Below are 22,650 nucleotides of genomic sequence, written 5' to 3' on the forward strand. Positions count from 1 at the left end.
ATCTCATCCTCATTTTGCTTTTAGCCCAGGATGCACCACTAGCCAAAATGACTACAATTTTGCATCAGCAAACTCCTCTAGAACATACTAAGAATGTATGTAGAGCATTCTTACTATTCCCTTTAAGTTTTCTGCAATTTTACTCCACTTGATTCCCAGGCTCTGCCACATACATAGTAGAGAAGGGGGCAAGTTGGAAACCAAAAAACCAAAAAGTAGGAAACTGTCCTTCCTAAAATTACACATTTTGTGGGCAGGTGGTACCTTTACAGGGCAAAGAGGAAAAGGAGGACATCAGAAAATCCTTCTCCAATTAAAAAAAAAAAAAAAAAAGCAAAAATAAACCACACACCAAAAAAGCCAAAAACAATAAATAGACATGCAGTCAGTCCACAGGTATGTTTCTTGCACAAACTTCACCTTAGGAGCTGTCAACAGCACACACAAGCTCTGCCTGTCCCTCATGCTCTGTACATCAAGGGCAAAGACCAATGATACTTTCTCATCACTCAAATTTCTCCCAGCCACCTTAGTTTCAAGAGTATGCTTCCTCAGACTAATGCTGGCTACAACTGGCTCATACTCGGGGTCATTCACTTTCTTCTCTTCCCTTATTTTTTATTTCCATGCCTTCTTTGGGACTCTTGCAGAATTCAGGATCACCATCACACCATTCTTCCCCCCTCTCACTCACTAACATCCTTTTAACAAGACCTCAGACCCATTATTCTTGCCATAGAAAGCACACACCTTCCAGGTTGCCCATAAAGACTACGAGATGTGGAAAGAGACCAGTCCAGACAGGTGGGGAAAGGCATTTCTTATTTGAAGATTTGTGGGTAAGACTGCTCATCATGAGCAGACACACTAAACGCTTCAAAGCTGAGGGCAGAGAAAGTCTGATAATAAGCATGCTTGAAAGCACGCACCAATGGTAACAGCATGTACAACCAAGTGACATTAGAGCCCTTTACCAATCACTACACCACAGCGATTAACTAAAACCCTTCTAGTAACTGTCTACACATCTTCAGCTAAGCACAAACAGAATGTATAGACACTCACAACCACACAAAAAGACACCAATCACACATGCCATACTGGTAGAGCAAAAACTTTTATAGCAAACACCAATACATATTGTCATATAGTATGCAGTTGGATAAGCACTCAAAGAAGAGAGCACTGCACATAAAGAAGTATTTCTTAGTCAAAAAGCAGTTTCTGCAGACTCTTAATGGGAAATACTGCACATAGAAGACATAGATTCCATAAAGATTAACAAGGACATGAGGTTTGGCATTGACATAAGAAACAATAATACAGCTTATTAAAGACCAATTTTAGAACTCTTTGAATGAACCTGTGTTAAATTTTGAAACTCAGAATAAAGTCTTTTCAAAATGAGAATTACATAATGAAACCAGAACTGAAACTACTGCAATTAAACAGTTTAATAAAGTAACTTAGAATCACACAGAATCTTAGTGGTTGGAAGGGACCTCGAAAAATCATCTACTCCAACCCCCCTGCCAGAGCAGGACCACCTAGAGCAGTTCACACAGGAACGTGTCCAGGTGGGTTTTCAATGTCTCCAGCGAAGGAGACTCCACAACCTCTGGGCAGCCTGTTCCAGGGCTCTGTCACTCTCACAGGAAAGAAGTTTTTTCTGATGTTCACGTGGAACCTCCTATGTTCCCGTTTGCACCCATTGCCCCTTGTCTTGTCACTAGACACCACTGAAAAAAAGCCTGGCTCTGTCCTCCTGACACTCGCTCTTAATGTATTTGTAAACATTGATGAGGTCGCCCCTCAGTCTCCTCTTCTCCAAGCCAAAGAGACCCAGCTCCCTCAACCTTTCCTCATAAGGGAGATGTTCCACTCCCTGCATCATTTCTGTGGCTCTGCACTGGACTCTTTCAAGCAGTTCCTTATCCTTCTTGAACTGAGGGGCCCAGAACTGGACACAATACTCCAGATGTGGCCTCACCAAGGCAGAATAGAGGAGGAGGAGAACCTCCCTTGACCTACTAACCACAGCCTTTCTAATGCACCTCAGGATGTCACTGGCCTTCTTGGCTACAAGGGCACATTGCTGGCTCATGGTCATCCTCCTGTCCACCAGGACCCCCAAGTCACTTTCTCCTACACTGCTCTCCAGCAGGTCAGTCCCCAACCTGTACTGGTACATGGGGTGATTCTTCCCAGATACAAGACTCTACACTTGCCCTTGTTGAATTTCATCAAGTTTCTCCATGCCCAACTCTCCAGCCTGTCCAGGTCTCGCTGAATGGCAGCACAGCCTTCTGGTGTGTCAGTTACTCCTCCCCGTTTAGTGTCATCAGCAAACTTGCTGAGGGCACACCCTGTTCCCTCATCCAGGTTGCTGAAGAAAATAGTGAATAGTACCAGTCCCAGTACCGACCCCTGAGGGACTCCACTAGTCACAGACCTCCAACTAGATTCAGTCCCATTGACCACAACTCTGATTTCTTCTTTCAACCAGTTCATGATCCACCTCACTACCTGATCATCAAGACCACACTTCCTCAGTTTATCTACAAGGATGCTGTGGGAGACAGTGTCAAATGCTTGACTTTTAGAACTTACTTTCCTTTAAATTGCATTGTGAGAAGCAACAGAAAGATACTAAGGGACACACCAAAACTCAAGTCAATCATGAAAAGCACAAGCAACATTGCAATGCACTGAAGTACAAAACATTTCCACATAACACTGTTAGCCATTAAAACCACTATTATTCTACTTTATTTGTGAGAAGCATTGCAATCTGCTTGTGACATTCATATTTTTTTCTCATTAAGCATGAATTTCTGTCTTGTCAGTTCCAAGTGATCTTAGTAACAACCAATATTCTAACAGTTTGGCCAGAAGGAAAAAGTACCCTTCCATTTGCCACTATGTTGAAAAACAAAGGAAGATTCTCCTGTGAGAAACAAAGAAAGGACATATTTCCTGGCCTTGAGTTATCTACCAGTTCTTTCAGAATGTTTGACAGTCACTTTTTGTGCCTTCACAGACTTATTCTTTTTCCAGTGTGCACGATTCTATCTGCAAAGTCACCAAAGAACTAAGTAAAGGAAAATTCCTGCACAAATAAACCATACATAGAAATAAATCACGCAAATGAAAGCAATGCTTTGGAAAATACTGATTTTTGCAGATAAATAATTTCTTCATCTATCCACAAATTTAAAAGTGCGTATGGTTATTTAAATGCTAATTTCCTTTCAGACTCTACAAGCAAACCTGCATAACACACAGCTGTCACAAGTGTAACCAGAGGAGCAGGCTCAGCTCGGCTTTGCAAGGGTACGCCAGTTGCCCAACCTCAGAATATTTGAGAAGACATTTCAAAGACTCAGTAAAGATCAAGCACTATCATCACTGCAAGCGTTTTCTCAGCTACCTTACTAAAGTAAGTATTAAAATTGTAAGACTGTATAACCTAATTTATCTAGCTACCTTCGGACCTGACTGCAAGGTGTAATTATTATAAGTTAAAAACATCATAATTAAATACTAAATTCACTTAATTATATTTTTAAGTTCTCTCTTTACTTCTGAATTGAGAAAGGTTAAGTTTTAGAAACAGCAGATGCTTTAATGCTTGTGTAAGCATCCTGAACTGAGCATGGGGATTTTGTTTGTTTGCTTTTGCATTCAGTTTGACCAGAAGCCTGCTGCTAGAAGACTTTTTTAGCTTTGGTTCAAAACACACATTCTTTTAATTGTACAAACTGCCTGGATTTCAAGAATTGAAGGCAAAGTACTTCTCAAGCCAAATTCATTTCCCCACTGTAGTTTATAACACAGAGCATGCAATGAGGCTCCTAACTGACCCAAGACTATACACCATTTCTGCAGAAAAGGAGCTGATAGAAATAATGGGCAATATACACCTACAGATACAAGCAGATACAAGATACAGATACAAGCAGCATGTTAACAGTGGGGACTGCAACAATCAGACACAGCATATCATCAAGCTAGCCAGTACTCAATCTTTATAAATACTAAGGCAAAACTTTAAATTAAGGTATTTGAAGACAGTGCAATAGGTCTGGGATTCTCCCAGGAACAGCTTGTTATTATGACAGGTACAACTTACTGCACTGGTAAAGACCAGGTGAGGATATTGCAGTAAAAAAATAAATCAGAAAAACAGAACTGGCGTATCCTGCCATTTTAATAATGCACTCCACACATGCAGGAATCTGAGATTTCCTCTAGGATCCCAATTAACTGCTGGATGCACCATTCCATTTTCAATACACACTGCTACTGATTTAAACAGATTTTTTTCTGTACAATTAGAAATCATACATCCAAAGTTCTTTCCTCTAGACTACATCAGCTCCCCCTTAGTAAGAAGTTACAGAAAATTATCAAAACCTTACAAAGGTCAAAAAGACTTGCTTTGCAAACAAAACCAATTTCCATACTGCAGGTGAAAACTAGGTTAGCTTTTCAAATATTCACATAGACTATTATTGGTTTGCTCAATATCTTACAGTATGCCTTCATAGCAAAGGAGGCTGACAGGAGCTAAATTAGAAGAAACAGTAGTACCAACCAAAACTATTACTCCCCTTAGCTTGGCACTTCTAATAAGGTACCTGGAATACTGCACTCAGTTTTGGGCCCCCCAGTAAAACAAGATTGTTGATAACCTGGAACAAGATTCTGTAGAAATCTATCAAGATTGTGAGGGGGCTGGAAGATTTGCCCCTTAAAGAGCATGTAAGAGCATAAGGCTTGTTTTAGCTCTGAGAAAGAAGTGGATCCTATAAGTATCCTTCCAGTACCTACAATGAGGTTACCCAGAAGACTGAGCCAAGTGCATGTTGTACAATGGAAAGACATATGAAGCTGCCAATAAATTGAGACAAATTTCAATCAGAAATAAGGAAAAGCATTTTCACCATGAGGATAGTAAAGCATTGCAAGAGGTCAAAAAGGTTTCGCAGTTCCCATTCTTGGAGGTTTTCAAGGCTTGGCTGATTGAAGCTCACACAGGTGAGCCTGAATTATATTATGATTCCAAGATGTTTAGAAAGGTTCATTATCACCCTGCTTCAGCAATAAATTTAGCTGACACTCTAAAATCTCAGCTATTTTCCTTACTTCCTCTTTTGCTTTCTTTTTATTAAAAGAAATTGGCAAAAAGCCTTAGAAGGCAGCAAGCCAGACATTCTCTCTACATGCCAGACACTAAACACATGGGCATGTGCAGATAAATGGAGAAACCACAGATCAACCAAAGTACTTCGGCCACCATTACACTCTAAATACAGAGATCTGTTAGATCAACTGTAACACACTCCATATCAAGTTCCACCTCCTAAGGCAAAACATTTCTTTTGAGACAGTGTTCAGAGTTTTTTTCAACATCTAAAATGAAATTATTGTGGCAGCTTTTAAATATGAGAAGTTTAAAAGTGTTTGCTGTTTAGCTTGAATTAAAACAATCACAATATCAAAACATTATCATACCACTTTAAAAAAGATAGAAAAGAATGTCACAAGACAACTATTTCCTTAGCAATACCTACTCCATTAGGTCAAAGGAGATCTCTACCGGCGATTCAAGTTTCACCACGTATTTCTCAAACAAATTGTCCCACCTACAGATGGCACTACAGATCACAGCAAACAGCTTAAAGATTGCTCCCTCTCGTACAAACTTCTTTCACTCAGTTACTAGCAGTAGGAGACCTTGCTTTAGACTTGTTAGCTGCTCTGCCAATGCACACCTACAACTCAGTATTTAATGCACAGAAGAAAAAGGTCTGCACCTTTCATCCTTTTCAAATTGAATCTATTTATGCTAGTTCCTAATACTGAAAGGATTAACATTCCTTTCCTTATTATCACTGTCCTGAATGTCTTTGTTTATGCCTTTTCATCTTTTTCTACTGGAGAGTAAAACAAATAAAACTGTCAAATAAGGTTCCAGGAACTATAAAGCTTGGGAAAGAAAACAGACTGCTGTGAACAGGAAAACTGAAATCTGTAACTTTCTCTGATTCAATACCTATGGGAATTACAAACTCCAGGATTTTGATCCAGATGCAGGAAGGAAAAAGCTGAACTAGGCTATGTCCCATTAAAAGTCCTCAGGCAACCTAACCTTGTATACCATTATTCTATGTATATACACAAGCACACATTGCTAAAAAGTCATTTTCAAAGTCAGCCGTGTAGAAAGTAACACAATCCTTAAACATTTTAGGGGAGCATTATATTCCCACTCTCAAGCAACTCTCAGATACACCATCAAAGTGTCAGCTGGAAGAATACTCATTTGATCCTGAGTAACTACAGCAAAAATACACCATTATGGTAAAACAAACAGGGTTTAAAGGTGTTACTACCAAGGTTAACAATTTGCAAGAAAGAAAAAACTGTCCCATCCATATTACCTACAGTCCTACAAGCCTGGCAAGCAATAGAATGAAGCTAAAATAACCTCCAAATGGATCTGGTATGCTGATCTGGTTATACCTGGTTAATGAACTAATCTTGAATTGGGCAGCAACTTTGAAAGTCTAAAAACTGATCATTCCTGTTAAAAAAAAAAAGCTGGCTACAAACAAAACAGATAGACTAAACTCAGGTCCCCTCCAATGTCTGGTAAATTTCAGCAAGCTAAAGATATCATTAGATTAAGCACATGCTGTACTGTATCAGAATTGTTATGCCCTTGGGTCAATTAAAACTATATTAAAAAACAGTACATAAGAATATTATTAAAGCCAAAATTCATTAAGTTCTACAGGATATGCACACTTTCATGTAATACACATAGCAAGTATGTAGAAGACAAACTTTCAATATATAAAAATTTCTCCTCATTTTCTTTAAATTTCAAAAAGGGGAAAGTATTGCCTATGAAGAAAAGTGTCAGTGAAGAAGAAAGAATTAAGGCCAGTGATATGCACAGGATGACATGTTTACTGTAACAACTTTTATATATATTTGAAAACTGAGTTAAGGTATTCAGATATACTTGGAAAAGCAAATGAAACCAATACTGAACTACCACTCTTCAAAAACTGTCCACCTTTACAACTATGACATGGAAGCAAGATTATGACTAATAACATACAGGTAACATTTCCTGTAGGTGATGGAGACTGCGATAAGTTTCATTTCAGTTTCACATCAACTAGCATCAACACCAATATACATAACTATGCTTTTAAATACCGACAGTAAATGTAAAATCTGACCTTCGTATACTTAAGGTCAGACAATGCCTGACTTTCACATGATACTCAAGACAAAAACAATCTAGAGGAAGACACATGACTTTGTTGTAAGTATTCTAATCTGGACAACATAGAAAATAAAGTAATCCACACTGTTCTGGTAGGTAACACTACATATACCACAACCAACAGACTGTACTGCAGAACCAGTTGCATTATCTAGCAAACAGTTCAGCTGAGAACATACACTTATGTCTATGGTGAGACTTCCCAAATTAGGACATTCTTCCTTTAACATGTTAGTGATCTAGCCACAATAGTGAGCCTGTTGTCATGGACAAGTCCTTGCACTACTGGCAGTCTATTTGCACATGAGAAAAAAAACTAAAGTTGCAGCTTTGTAATTAAATTACACCTTCACCTGCATCTTTATGTAAAATTTAGACAGATACAGTGAGAGCACTACCCATTAGCTAGCCTTTCTTATTATGGACTTCTAATAGGAAAACAAGCAAGCTTCTATAGGATAAGCTTTCCAGTTTCTGGAGGGGGCTGAAAGGAGAATAATCACAAAGCCTGGATTTAGCAGTATTCACTATCCTGCACTTCAGATTTCAGCAGGTTTTCCTGACAATTGAATTAATGTAGTTTTCAAAAAAAGTCCTTTCAAAACAAGTTGAATAAGTAGCAGAGAATTTCTTATAAACAGAATGAAAAGTTTACTATGAGAAAGATATAGCTTCAGATTTCTCAAAGTATTAATAAATAATGACTGAAGAGTCATCAGGATGGATGAATATGAGCATACTTAGTCTGTCAGCGAGGTTCCAAATCCAGAACATAAATCCAATTTAGTGGTCACTTAACAGTACATTTGACAAACAAGTTTATAAATTTTTGAATAAGCAAAATGCACACGTGCTAGTAAACATTTCAATAATTAAATCCCCTATGACTATTGATCTTAATAATGTAAGTTTTGTATGGAAATAAATATTTTATAAAATTAAGGAAATGTAGAGAAAAATTTTGAGCTCAGAGTCTCAACAAGAAAAATAAAACAAATTTCTAGATCATACCTCTACACTTGGGCTAAGGCTGCTTGGCAATGTTTCTGATGTCACTGTTGTGCTTGGAAGGCTGGAAAAGTCCCAGGTATTCACAGGCTGTATTGGTTCAGATGGCTGAGCGCGATCAATACATTTTGGATTGTCCAATAAGGTCACTTCATAAAATTCTTGAATATCTAAAGATGCAAAAAAATTAGCAGTTAAGCTTTATATTCTGATTTAGTAACATCTTTCTCCTGCAAAATAAATTAAGACACCTACTACTTTATCTACCGATCACAGATGAAGCTGTATCACCAAGATCACAAGAACCTCCCCACAGGATATATAACTCGGCCTCTATGCCCCATGTCTGAGCCCATGTGTCCCCACTCACTTTGGGATTCTGTCACTGGCCCCAGTGGCACGATCTGCAGCAGGAGCAGCAGAAGCATACAGAGTAACTGCAGTGGAATAGTGAAAGTGATCGGTGCCTATGCTTCAAGTTGTGGTATACATAATTTCAGCTAATGTAGCCTTTGGCTATCTGAAATCTACTGTTCAAGGGCAACACTAGAAGGTCTTTTTGTGATGTACGTTTTAATTAAATGACTGCAGAAACAGAAGTATAGCAATTATATCAGCAAGAGAGAAGTTGCAAGAAGTTAGGAAAAAGGAGATTGATCAGAATGGGTCACCATCTGCTTTTTCAGTCTAAGTAACAGAAATAGCATGGAACTTTAGCAGTATTTATTAAAAGTCACTTAAAAGTCACATTTATGGACCATTATAAAGCTTTTTCTATAAGCCTGAAAACTCAACTGAAAACTTCCAGGGTATAAGAACCTGGCTGCAGTAGGTTTTTTTTCTTGACATCCTATCCGCTACATGAAGCGCCAATAAAAACAACCTAAAGAAGCAAAGGTTGTGAAAGTATAATATGAAACCTGATACCACAACCATAATCACATCTGTAAACACTCACACTAAAAAAAAAAAATCTGAAGAGGTACAGGCTGAGGGAAGGGCAGGAAAATGAAGCAGCTGTCTTGTAAAGCTTTTACTTTCTTCTTTGAAGTAAAAAACTCCTAAAAAGGAGTTGTAAAGTCATGTTTTTAATTACACCAACTTCACAGAAGACAAACATACAGACACAGCCCAAGAAACAAATAGTACCCAGACAAGAATAAGGAGAACTATAATCTGCAGAATCTTGTAGCTTTTCAGCAGCTGCCCAGTCAGTAACAGAGGCACAATAACTGATTCCTTTATAAAGACAGACCACAAAAGGAAGACCACACAGAGAAGTCTTTCTGTTGCTGGTGTTTCACTCTTAGACTTTTTTATATATACATTGCAACTCATGCTCTGAGTTCAGAAAACTGCAGTTCTCAGATTCCATTTGCATTTTTTCTCTGAGCAAGAGTCAAATTCCTATCAACTGCTAACATTAATTTTTAAAGTTATACTTGCTCTTTGCACTGCTGATTGGAAGAAATAGCAGTGAGGGTTGCAGAAGATGTTAGGTGACCTACATAGATATACAGGAGCAAGGCAGCCTAAGAGATACAAATTGCCTTTAAATCTATCTTTCACATTAGCTCCCCTCAGTTGCAAATTTGTCTCGTTGCTGTATTAACATTAATACATCAATCAAGCCCACCAAGATAATTTTTTTCCTCCCAATAGAGAATACTTGCTATATTAAAATAGGCAGTGGTTTAAGTTGATTCTATAGCTGCAACACACAGCAACCAAGCCAGGAAGATTACTACATTATTTATGGGAAGGGGTTATTTGTGCAACTGTTTTGCAAGAGGAATCTAGGGCACCGATTCTCAACTCTGCTACTATTCTTTTACGTCCCTGCCAGCGGAGGTAGCCATTTATTCATGCTGCAGAATGACTTGTTTCAAAAAGCACATTATTTCCCATACATCTTCTCCACTTCTCTATGAAGGACACCACTTAATATTGGGATAAGTTTCTGTTTATCCTGGACTTGCTCCAAATCTGCAGAAAAAGCTTCTAGGAGCTTGGTGTCTATATGATAATATCTACCATTTTCTTTAGCATTTATTTAAATTTTTACTATCCAGAATGCAAACATTAACTACTTACAAGTACAGACAAGCAGTCTATGCACCCTGAATGCATTAGGTCCATAAGGCATGAGTTTGAAATTTGCACATTTTAAAGCCAAAAACTCAAGTCATACTAAATTCAACCTAAAAAAAAAAATATTATTCTGGTCTACTGCTATTTATTAACTAACAAAAAAACATTTCATTGCATGAACATACGTAGATACCTACTGAAATCATATTAATCTGTGGATGCATGATTAGCATATGAAAAATTCTAATATCTTCCTAATTCTTACAAGAAGCAGGTAGTAAAACAGTAATTTTTTTGTTACATTTATGGTTATATTCCCTCTTCAAGTTAGATGTGCTTTTTTCATGTCTCAGCCCCTTCCCTCCCATGTTAAGTCCAAGCCAGGTAATATCTCAAACTAAGTTAAAGGAAACTAAGTTATAGACAAATCATTCAAACTAGGCATCACACGACAGTACAAGAAAACACAGATGGGAAACATTTCTAACTAGAGGAAGAACATTAAGAGAACAGCTGACTAACAATTAAAGAATAGGAGCAGAAAGTTTCAGGAAAGCCAAAGTGACCAGAAGCAATGACTGGTAGGCAACACAGAAAAGTCATCCTGGAATTATGTCAGCTTATAAGTAAAACCACAACAAGCAGCCAAATCATAAGTATGTTTGATGGTAACAAGAATAACATCCTACACAAAGCAAGTGACAGAACACCAGCTCTGTAAAGAAGGATTCCTAAGACATGAAAAAGAAGTTAATTTTCTTAGCTTATTACAAATGTAAAAAACAAAGTGGTGACAAAATATTTTTCAGTATTCATTACAGTAGAAGTTGACCCACTACACGTTTGCTGGTCTATTACCCTTTTTCCCCTCCTCCTATTGACCACTCAGTTTTGTTCTTTGAACAGGCTCATTCACCAGTAATGTGATCCACTAGAAGCTAAAACTGCTCATTCTTAAAGCAAACAAGAAGTTATCTACAGAATATAAATTGAAACCAAAATTGACTTCACAAGGGAATTTCAGGTTCACCAAAAACCACAACACAGTAATTAAAAGAACAGAAGAACAGAAAAAGCAAATGAATTCTTATAACATCTCTTAAATTAAGTACAGTTGATGGTACTTCAAGAGCCTACATCAAATCTGTCCAAAGGATCTGCCTCCAAGGACAAGGATTCCAAACAGCAACAGGACACCATTCCCTCAGATACATTTCTTCCAGGCTCCTTAGAAATCAGACATAAGGCCTCTGCTTGGCATTTCTATTGGCATGTGGAGTGTCTGATACTTTTTGCTACATATTCAACAGAGAGCACACTTGTAATCAGTGTTACTTAAGGTCAGTGTATGTTCTAAAAACCTCATTGTCAAGACAAGCTCCCCCTATAAATCTTTTCTGCTGAATGGAGTATTTCATTTTAATATAATCCACTAGTAAAAGAAAACTGAGCAGAATTATTCTCAGCATACACTTATGCATCAAGCCTTTGATAACTAACTTTGCAAGTCAAAGACAGGATTCCTCTAACTGCATTCTCCCAAGAGAACAGTGTAACCCCATAAATAAGATGTTGACGTTGTTTCTAACAGGCCACAGGCCTCATGTTAAGCTAATGAACAGGCCTCTGCACTTGTCCAGGCCTGCCTCGAGCTTTGTTTTAGCTTGCCTAACTCTAATAGCAATCACCTAAAGGCAGGTAACTTTATCTAACTTGTAGTTTTTACTTTGATTCAGACAATTGTGTGATGTAAGACCTATTTTTATAAATATTTACATAAAAAATACACACAGCTGATACTTAAATAATATGTAAACATATATTTTTCATATGAACACTACACATTCTATACATAAAAAGTATTTGTAAAACCCATGTGTTACATCACACATTATCTGAAGCTAAGTAAAACTTATACATAACTACATGCACACACACACAGATTGTACATACAAGTAAGAGTGAGCATATTTCTGTGACTAATAGGAATCAATAACAAGTAGTTATTCTGTAGGGAATAAATTCCCTGACTCCAGAATAAAAAGCAGCATAGAGGATAACAAACACAAAATGAGAGCAGATGCCCTGAAACTCAAGACACGGGATTACATCAGAGGCCCCAAAGCTATGAACCACTCACCAACTGCTAATTATTGGTCAAAAGAAATTAACCTGCAGAACTAGGCTAAAAAAGTTTGGGGGATAACATAACAAAGAACAACCATCCAGCATATGTAAAACACATCACATACACAATAAATTCTCCAGCTTTCCTCTAGTGCCTTCAGGTACTGGAAGGCCACTGTAAGGTCTCCCCAGAGCCTTCTCTTCTCCAGGCTGAACAGCCCCAGCTGTCTCATCCTGTCTAAACCATCAACACCATAGATCTCCATGGGAAGGATTCCCTGTACCCCTCAGTCTCCCATTCCCCATTCTTCCCAGCCCATATCCGAATATGGTTTGGCTTTCTAACAAGTATTGAGAAACTTACTCAAATTGTTTATATTATGTTATGCCTTATTTTTCTGATATTGGACCTTTAATGTTACAGCTTAGAGGAAATGACTGAAATTTTATGGGCATTTACTATTGAAAGTTTGTGGGGTTTTTTAATTAAAAGCAGTCCTTTGATTATCATAGAAACCTACTATTTTAGGCTTTGCATTTACACTTTAAGCATCTTGACCATTTGTGGGTTATAGGTGGCTTTTCTTAAATAAATGCCAGGAAATTCCTCACAAGCTTAACATTTCATGGACTAAAACACTGACATAATTACTACAACAGACTGCACCAGACACTGTGAATGTAAAAGAACTGTTGTCCATACACTACACAAAGCTGTAAACTGCTACCACAAGATACAAGAAGTTAACAACCACATTTGTATATGCTGTATTAATTGTATTCTCATTTGAAGATTTTTAGTTGCAATGTATTTAACTGCTTTATGCAGGAGCAAGTGTTAACTTAGCAAGTTTGGTTTCTGATTGTTCATTTCTTATAAATTCTAAGTTCATATTTTGCATTCTAAAATGCAAAGGGGAAGCATCACCTCCTTCAACGTGCTGGCAATACTTTGTCTAATGCAGTCCAGGATACTATTTGCTGCCTTTGCTGCAAGGGCACACTGCTTGCTCACGTTCAATTTGGTGACCAACTGGATCCCCAGGCCCTTTTCTGCAAAGCTGCCTTCCAGCTGGGAAGCACACAGCATATCTTGGTCCATGGGATTGTTCCACCCCAGGCACTAGATTCTGCAGTTCTCCTTGTTGAACCATGAGGTTCCTGTCAGCCCATTTCTCCAGCCTGTTGAGGTCCCGCTGCACAGCACCATGACCATGATTTATGTGCTCCAGCTATACAGTTAATCATCCACAGACATCCATGACATATTATTTTCTGATAGATGTTCAACAGCAGAACAAACCAATTTCAGCCAGTGTCAAAGTCAGCAAGTCAGGAAACCACTAGATATATTTGTATCAATGTACAGACTTGATAACACAAAGCATTTAAATACCAGCTTTGTTCAGAAGAACCTTGCAGTGCAACCAGGCTCCCTCAGGCTTGCAAGCAATCAAGGAGCTTATGAATTCTTTCATAAATTGACTTATTTCAGTTTAGAATTTCACTTGAAGATTTATCCATGCGAGCAATTTCTTCTATCGTCTCTCATTGGTCTGCCTCTTCTCAGACATTCAATCACCCAAATACAGCACATGCAAATGCCCGTTGTTTATTTTTCAAATATAAACTTCATAAACAAATAGGTCTGTTAAGAATTTTACTACCTGTACGTTGGCCAGGAAGAGGTGTACCATTACAAATTAAGTACTTCTCTAAGGTGGAAGGGGGGGGCCGGAGAGGGAGTTGGAGAGGGTGGGAAAGACATCTATCTTTCTCAGGGCTTCTTGCCAGATGACCTGAAGCACTAAAAACTTAAGTCTTAAAACTACTAGAAAGGAAAACAAAAGTCAACATGTTATTTTAGTTCAGGGCAATCTGAGATGTATGGCATCCGCCAAATTCTAAGCAGCCCTACATGTGCATGTATAGACAAAATATAAGTAATCATCACTGTCATAACAGGCAAAGGAACCTGCCAATGCTACAGCCTTTCATTTTTCAGTTGTAAAGCAACTCCTGCTAATTCTAAGTCTCAATCCTGCATGCTTGTTTCACCTGCTTTATCAATATCCCTTTAGCACAAGCAAATGAGGACTTGAAAAGTATACGATTAGCAATCACCAAGAAGATACGAAGAAATACTTCATATTCATTTACAAAGCAAATGACCAGACTCAACTAAGTATTCCCTTTGTGTCTTCTTTGGTTGTGTTGTGTCTGGTCATGTGTTGTGTTTGGCATGTGTGTCTGATCACCAAAAAAAAATGTTTGTGTTCATACTATGAAAAGTGAAAACCAGCCCCATTATAACACATGTAAAGCTCCTTCCAGAGTGGCTTGTTTTGGGCTTTTCTCCTTTAAAAATCAAAATAACCACTGCTGTGCACAATCAAGGTTTCCTAAAAACAAAAGTTGTAAGCTGCATTGTAACTTCCTTGCCAGATAATCTATTCTACAAGATCCTTTGCTAGAAGCTGCAGCACCCAACTACCCACCCTCAGCCCTTCCACTTGTTTCAGTAACTCGGTCCTACCCTTCAAAACTCCCTTCTGCACAGACTCCTTTGCTTAACTCAAATTCCATGAGGTACTATTTTCCACTTGTAACACAAATGCTCCCTAATCTGTGCTTAACTGAAACTACCCTCATCTAACCTCAGATCTAGTTGTTTGCTTTTATCCCTCTAGCTGCTTTTCACAGTCAGACACATTGAACTCCTTGCCAGCCCGTCCATTTATGCTTTCCAAACTGTTCATTCAAGTTTTCCTCCTTGCTTAATCACTCATTCACAACATCTTCACTTTGTATATTTCCTGCGGCCAACTTATAACACAAGTTTCTAAAAACAGGACTTATACCTGCAATGCTTTTAAAATTTGTCCACAAGTTTTCCTTATTGCACCTCTGTCTTAGGCTGACCTTTTCATTTCAAGTCGAAATAACCTTTTTGATAACACGGATGGGAAGATATTCACACATGACAAGATTCCTACAAAACCTTTACCAAAGAGCTCTACAGCCTTCCCTAATTTGGAGAAGAAACATGAAGCTAAGGACGTTATTCTAGTGTCAGCCCTAGACAATCTGTGGTCTCTTTAACATTCACGCAACTTTGGCCTAGCCTTGTAATTGTGGAAACTGTCTGTGCAAGGAGACTACTAGTTGGCTGCTAGAGTCTAGATTATTTGAAGATTCATTCCACCTGCACCAAAAAAGGGACCATCCCTCAAAATGCAGGCCACCAGATGCACAAGATACATTCCAGCTGCAGAGCTGAATACGACATCCTGCCCTTGCTACCAGGATCACCATGATTAAGACTAAATATCCTCTCTCCCTTGTGCTTTCCCCCTTCCTCCTGCACCCAAGGGCTGAAGCAAATGTTGCTGGAGCAAAGCCAGGTACATACACAACAGCATGGGAGGAAATAAGCTAAGAACCAGGTAACACAGGTGAAGCAACACAGGAAAGAAAGCAAAGCAAGAACAGGACAGAAGAGAACACTTCCCAGAACTTGGAAACTATACCAGTTATTCCCAACTTCAACTTTCTTTTAAGCCCCTGAACAAACAGCAGATTTATTGACAGTTTTCTTGTCAACAGCCCCTTCTAATGGTAACCTTGTGAAGAGAATAATACTGTAACTGATAAATTTACAGTGCAGCTACTCAATGCTCTACACACAGTGCAATAACCACAAAAGTATTTTGCCACAATACTACTTCTCTGCATACCAGTAGCTACTCAACTTACATTAGTGTTACTTGCTATTTTAGGCTACTAAAAGCAGCACCTAATCCCAAAAATTCAATACATTACACTGTCACACGCACACACGTATGCAGCATGGAAAACTCTTTAAAAAGCAAGCACACAACAACCCCCCAAATTTTCCACACTATCAAACTGCATTACATACATACAAAAAAGTAAGCAGTTGTGCAAAACAAAGGAGATTGTTTCATCATTACAAGGATCCTTGAAGAGGAAGATTTAAAGTTCTTCAAAAAAACAGGACATTCTGCTGAAGCAACAACAACCTAAATGGTAGAAGCACACTAACAGTGACTGAGCAAACACTCCAGCTCTCTGGACACCAACTAAAATGTTTCATCCTCCCTCTATAAAAGAAAATACATTAAAATAATCAAATACTTAACTACCTCTGAAGACACAACTCTAGGTGAAATCTTTCTGAACCTGATCAACTTTTGGATAAGTTTGGGAAAGAGACCATTGTAAGCATAACCATAGTATCCTTAGGTAGCTTGTCCTAAAAGCAGAAAAACACATAAAAGTTGCAAGAACTATATCCATGGATGTTTCAGCCTCAACTATCAGTAAAGGTGTTTTAATACAGAAGTTGCAGTTTGGGGAAAAAGTCACAAAAATGCAGCAAGAGGAAGATTTCAATGTGAAAATACACTATTTAGCACTGATAACAATTTCAGTTATCTCCAATCTAACAAAAGATCCAATTCTCTCTGAACTGTCTTCCAATAAAACACAAAACCAAAACAATACTCCCTGGCTATCTAACCGGATTCTCAACTTACTGTCAAGAATTTCTGGATTCTTAATGTAAATACTATTCAACTGAGTCCAAAAGAACTTGTAACATTTAGAAACAGTACAGTAACATTTAGAAAATGGGCAGCAGTTCATAAAGTCAACTTCCTCAAGTTAACTGAAGAGCAGTCTTACATAATGACACAGAGCCACAATAAAAATTCCCTTCAAGGCCTGAGCTGATTTGCAAAGGTAACTGTGCCATCATACCCCAAGCTCTATTAACAAAGCGTATCACTAAAATAAAAACTGATACTGATATTTCTTCAGGACCAAGCACTTTTGGTTTCAGTTACAAAGGAGAGCTTCTGCATTAACTAGCAAGTACAGAAAGTATTTCCAGGCTGGATAATTAAGAGGAAGCTAAAAGAGGAAGAATGTCTGCAGAGATGCCACACACAGCCCAGAGAACTGGGGCTGCAGGCCATCTAGCTGGAATGTGGTCACTCCACTCCAAAGGGTACTAACTTTGAAGTAGACTGGATTGGGTCCACACTACTCAGTTTAAAATCTAACATTGTTCCCCTAATTCAGTTCACAAAGCCAGTGTGGACAGACTTGAGAAAGACTCAGAGGATGTTTTATATTCCTAGAAGTTCCAGGCCTAGTCAGACTGCTGATAAATGTCAACAAAGCATTTACCTTCATGCAAACATCAATTTAAAAAAAAATTCAGAGAGATAGGAATTCTTTCTCTGACATGTGAAAACATACTAGCAGAGTTTTTTAATATATTCTGTCCAATTCATAAAGCTCATTAATCCAAACTACGGTGATAAAACCTTAACGATTACCAAGGGGTAGATGTTCTTCAGTCCAGTAAGGATTACAGAAACCGCAACTTTTTTTCTTCAAAATTTCCCACACTGGATCTTTAGTGTTAGGAATAGCCAGCGCATAAGCATAATTCTGGAGGCTGATGTTCATGTCAGTGGGACTCCAAGTGAAATAAATTAGACTGCTTACACATATGAAGCTCAATACATTCAACCTCCCCTAGTCAAATTTGCCATTTTCTGCGAAAAAAATCTTTATATGTGTAGCTATAAAGGACAAGGCAAAAAGGAAGGTAAGGAAGGCAGCACAGCCAACCCCATTGCCAGGGTACGAAGAGACTCTTAGAATTCCCTTTTTTTAACACATGTGCAAATGGAGCTAAATATTGTCAGAAAAAAGGAGTACTTTAAAAGTAGTAAACTACTTCATGTTTCTAGCTATAACTAGGAATATTTTTAATTTTAGAAGACTATTTTACTAAGCTTGACTGCAGCACACAACTTTAATTACACAAACAGATTCTGTGTATGTAATGTCTATTTTTTGCTTGAAAGAACAGCACTTGATTGCCAAGCTAAAAATTATACTAAAAAAGATACATGAAGTTGACAGCAAATCCTGATGGCAGCCTTCACATACATTCTCACCTACCATGGACAGGCAGGTCTTGGCTTTAGTGCAGTAACTTGGCAGAAAATGTAGAAAATAAGTGGATGAAGATTTTTATTTATTTATTTACTATGATTTTAAAAACCCCAGAAACTAAACGTTGCATGCTTTCTAGAAGATCTATATGAGAAGTATCTTGGTAGTTGAGCTTGAAGCTTTCTGTCAGAACAGCATCAGCTGCTCCAGCTGGGGACATACCATAACTCCTCAAAAGGGCACACTTGATAATCTGCTATGAAGTCATGTGAACCTATAGCACTATTGAATGCTACATCCAGCCTGCTCCCAAATCTTCACTGAAAGAGGACAGGCAGAAGCAGGCTCAAGGTCTCCCCAGGAAATGCAGCTATCCTCCAGATCTCATATTTTCCAGGAAGTTCTCCCACTCTTCACCTCCTTCATACAGTAGCCACATCACAAAAACATGTTTCCAAGAAAACAATAGCCAGGAGCAGCCTGTCACAAACAAGAACTCCCTCAATATATTTCCATGGAAAGGAGTAGGTTAAAGAGAAAAGACTCAAGCTGGCAGCATGAATTGCTTGGAAAGCACTGTGTTAATACTTTTCAGACCAACAGTCAGGGAACATATGCATACACTCTGTAATAAACAATCACACAGTGAACCAGTAAATATAACGCTAACACAACACACTCAAGCAGCACAACACCAACTGTGAAGGGACAAATTAATTGAACTCAACAAAAAGTAGGGTCATAGGGTTGCACTGAACAACTTCTTGCAAGACCAGAAAACAGGCCATGTAGCCCACCCAGGCAACAACACGTTCCTGTTTTCTGTTCTTGCAGAACGAAGCCAGTAGACATGAGGTTACATGCTATTTCAAGGTTACTACTATTAGGTGCAGAGTTATTAAAACAATGAAGATCCATATGTGGATGTGAGAAGAAACTGTGTCTTGCAATTTATAAACTGCTTATAAATTATCTTATTCGATGAAAGGGAAAAACAGTGCTGTGTGGACCTTCAAGACAGTTTAAAAAAACTTAACACACACTCAGAACAAGAAAAACAGTCAATACTAAGATTTGCTGGGTGAAAATGAAGGGGACAACTGCAGCACATTAAGCTTCCAATATAAGACTTCAATATTCTCATCCACCAATGGATGAATCCTGTTGATACATGTCCCACAAAGATTATGCCCAGCTTTTCATCAGGGAGTTCGTTAGCACAAACTGACTATTGAAGAGAAATGCAGAGCTCCTGTAAGTAAAAGATTTCTGTAACTGACCTATTTTCACAACTACCTTCCATGAACTCACATGATTTTTAAAAGGCAAACACAGCAAGATTACTATCTTCTGAAAACCCATAAGATGAAATAAATGCTCCAAAAGAAAACAGCCCACACGCAGCAATGCATGTTTATGTTTTGTCTGTCCCTGTGTTTCCACCACAACATACACTAAAAGAAGCTGTGTTACTATGAAGCAACATGCACACCTGCAATGACACTAACCACACAGCAAGGCAAATAACAAATGTAGCTAATGTTTGTTATTACTACAATTCAGAAGGAGGTTACTTTGTTAAAAGACAAGGATGCCGTCCTTTACAAATTTTGCCGGTAAACTAACAAGACCCTTTCATTCATCAGCTCTCATAAAGACAGTGTCAGTCAACCAAGGAGAAACCACATCTTGCTGCTTCTTGCTGCAGAAGTTTCCAAATAAAGTCAAGATTCTGCAAGTTATACTTATGCTTAATTTTTTTTCCAAAAAGACACGCGTGAAATTCAAAATTACATGCAAGTAGTTCAACAAGACCTATGGGAACATTTTAAGTGAAGTGCTACAAATACTCTAGACTAAGTAGTGTTTTCATTACAGTTCAATATGCAACCAAAAAAAAAGGAGAAAAAATTGCTGTAATATTCCCTGAAGCATTACAGATTTCCTCTCATTTACTTTAACTTTGCATTTCACACATAAACTTTGTAAATGTTTTTAGAGATTCTTCAGGAGGAACATTTGGCTGAATCCTACCTTAGAGGAAAACCATTCCAAGTCATTCATTAGCATGTTAGATATGGGCTAAAAAGAAAAAAAACAGCAAGAACAAAAACCCCAACCCTCCTTCCAAATGGTTCAAGTGAATAAAGATATGTGGAAAAACAATGTTCAGTAACAGCAGAAAGTTGCAGCACGATTTTGAGTAGTTTGGGCCAGTCAAAAGTCCCAAATAAAGTAAGAGCACAAAACAAGAACTGCTGATCTGCAACTGCACCCATGTTACTATGCAAAACAAAAACACGATGACAAAAAGCACATGGCTTGCAACGTAAGGGCAAACCACCCTTTCTTCTTCACACTGCAAGAGACAGCACACGCACGAATCGACCAGCTTGAAGGCAAACTGTGAGAAGTCATCCTTTACCTATCAAAGCCTGGAACAGGTTACTTTGGAAGATGCTGATGACACGCTCGATGGAGTTCCGCAGCTGCCGGTCCTCCGCCTGGCTCAGCTTGGAGCGGTATTCCTCCAGGAGGCGCAGGGCTCGCTGGGTATCTGCAAGCGGAGACCAGACACGGCTGACCCGGCGCCCCAGGTAGCAGGACCGGGGATGCACACGCCGGGGACGCAACGAGCCTCCCCGGGCGGGACCGCCCCAGCCCGGCCCGGCCGCGTCTTTGTTCGCCGCGGGGAGGGAGCGGGGGAGGCTGTGCCCCTCGGCGGGCTCGCAGCGCCGGCAGCCCGGGGACCGGCGGCTCCCGGCAGCCGCCCCTCCTCGCCCGTCCCGCCGCGGCTGTCAGGCAGGGGCCGCGGCCGCTGCCGGGGCCCCGGGGCGTGCGGCGCTCACCTTGTTTCCTGACGGGCATGGCGCTGCGGGGCCGCGGCTCCCCCGCCGGCCGGGGCTCCGCCTCACAAACTTTGAGCCCGGCCCGGGGCGGCGCGGCGGGGGCGGCGGCGGGGGCGGCGGCGGGGCGGCTCCCCCTGCCGGCCGGGCGCGGCGGCCGCCCCGCCTGACCCACCGACCGACCCACACACCGCCGGCCGGCCGGCGCCCGAGCGGCTCCGCTCGGGATTCCTGCCGGCGCCCGCCGCGGCGCCTCTGCGAGAGACGGGCCGGGCCGGGCCGGGACAGGGCGGGCCGGGCCGGGACAGGGCCGGGCAGGGCGTCTCGCGCCGCCCGCCGCCTCCCGCTCGCTCCGCTCGGAAATTCCAAACTTTCCAGGCAAAATGGCGGCCCGGAGCTGTGGGGAGCGCGCCCCCCCGCGCCACGTGACCGGGCCCGGCGGCCGCCCAATCAGGGCGCGGCGCGGGGCCGGTACCTTGGGGGGAGGGGGCAAGGTGAGCGCTCCCGCCCGCCTTAAAGGGGCCGCTCCCGCCCCGGCCCCGCCCCCGCCCGCGCGGGGGTCCCGGGCCCCGCCTGCCCCTGCGGGCGCTGCGGGCCCGACCCGGCGGGGCCGGGGCGGGAGGAGCTGGCTGGCTCCGCTCCCTGCCGGCCACACCGCTCCCGGGGCCCCGCCAGCCCCTCCCGAGCGGCGGCCGCTGCTCCCTCGTTCACTCCCTCCCGCGGCGCCTCCCGGGCGGCACCGGGACCGTCCCCTCAATGAAACCCGCCCTCAGGCCGCCCCGGCGCTGATCCCCACCGGGCCGCTCCCCCGCTGTGTGCCCCGGCGGGCGGGACAGCTACAGGTGTTGCCGCCGAAGAAGCTGCCGGTGGCCGCGGGTGTGGGCAGCTGGCAGGAGCCGAGGGGCAGAAATCGATTAAATACCGTGTTGGCACGGGGACCGCAAGAGCCCCAGGCATGGATCAGCTCCTGCGCTGCCAGCAGTGGAAATACGCAGCTGGAGATGTTCCTTGCTCCGAGGAGCTGGCAGCCTGGTGACATGGCAGGGGTACCCGGTCTGGGTGGGCTGTTCTTCCTTCAGCCATCCTGGCAATAAAACAGCGTGAGCAGCAGAGGAAGGGCTTGTGTGAAGTAGGGTAAAGAAATAGCTTTGCTGTGGTGATCAAAGGACATAAGGGTAACATCAGGACACATCAGGAGATAGCATGGAAAGCCTTGCTTGTTTGGAAGTTTAAGAAATGGTCTGTGTAGGCTGACATCACGGACTGGTCAGAATCATGGAA

General features: G+C 40.8%; 1 protein-coding gene across 12 annotated transcripts in view; it reads right to left on the minus strand.

The window, feature by feature from the left end:
• The window catches only part of DLG1 (discs large MAGUK scaffold protein 1), a 145,624-nt gene extending 124,014 nt beyond the window's left edge, over window positions 1-21,610 (minus strand). For 4 of the 12 annotated variants that reach the window (XM_051626113.1, XM_051626112.1, XM_051626111.1 and 1 more), the window contains exons 1-3: window positions 21,373-21,609; window positions 20,949-21,080; window positions 8,315-8,481 (exon numbers count right to left, since the gene is read on the minus strand). In XM_051626113.1, the coding sequence (XP_051482073.1) occupies window positions 8,315-8,481; window positions 20,949-21,080; window positions 21,373-21,391 (318 nt within the window). In that variant the 5' untranslated portion in view covers window positions 21,392-21,609. Of the gene's footprint in view, window positions 1-8,314; window positions 8,482-20,948; window positions 21,081-21,372 lie in introns of all 12 variants that reach the window. The other 8 variants (XM_051626121.1, XM_051626119.1, XM_051626116.1 and 5 more) reach the window with 3 other exon arrangements.
• Window positions 21,611-22,650: the final 1,040 nt, after the last annotated feature.

This window comes from Apus apus, chromosome 8, assembly GCF_020740795.1.
Source record: "Apus apus isolate bApuApu2 chromosome 8, bApuApu2.pri.cur, whole genome shotgun sequence".
Classification (NCBI taxonomy): domain Eukaryota; kingdom Metazoa; phylum Chordata; class Aves; order Apodiformes; family Apodidae; genus Apus; species Apus apus.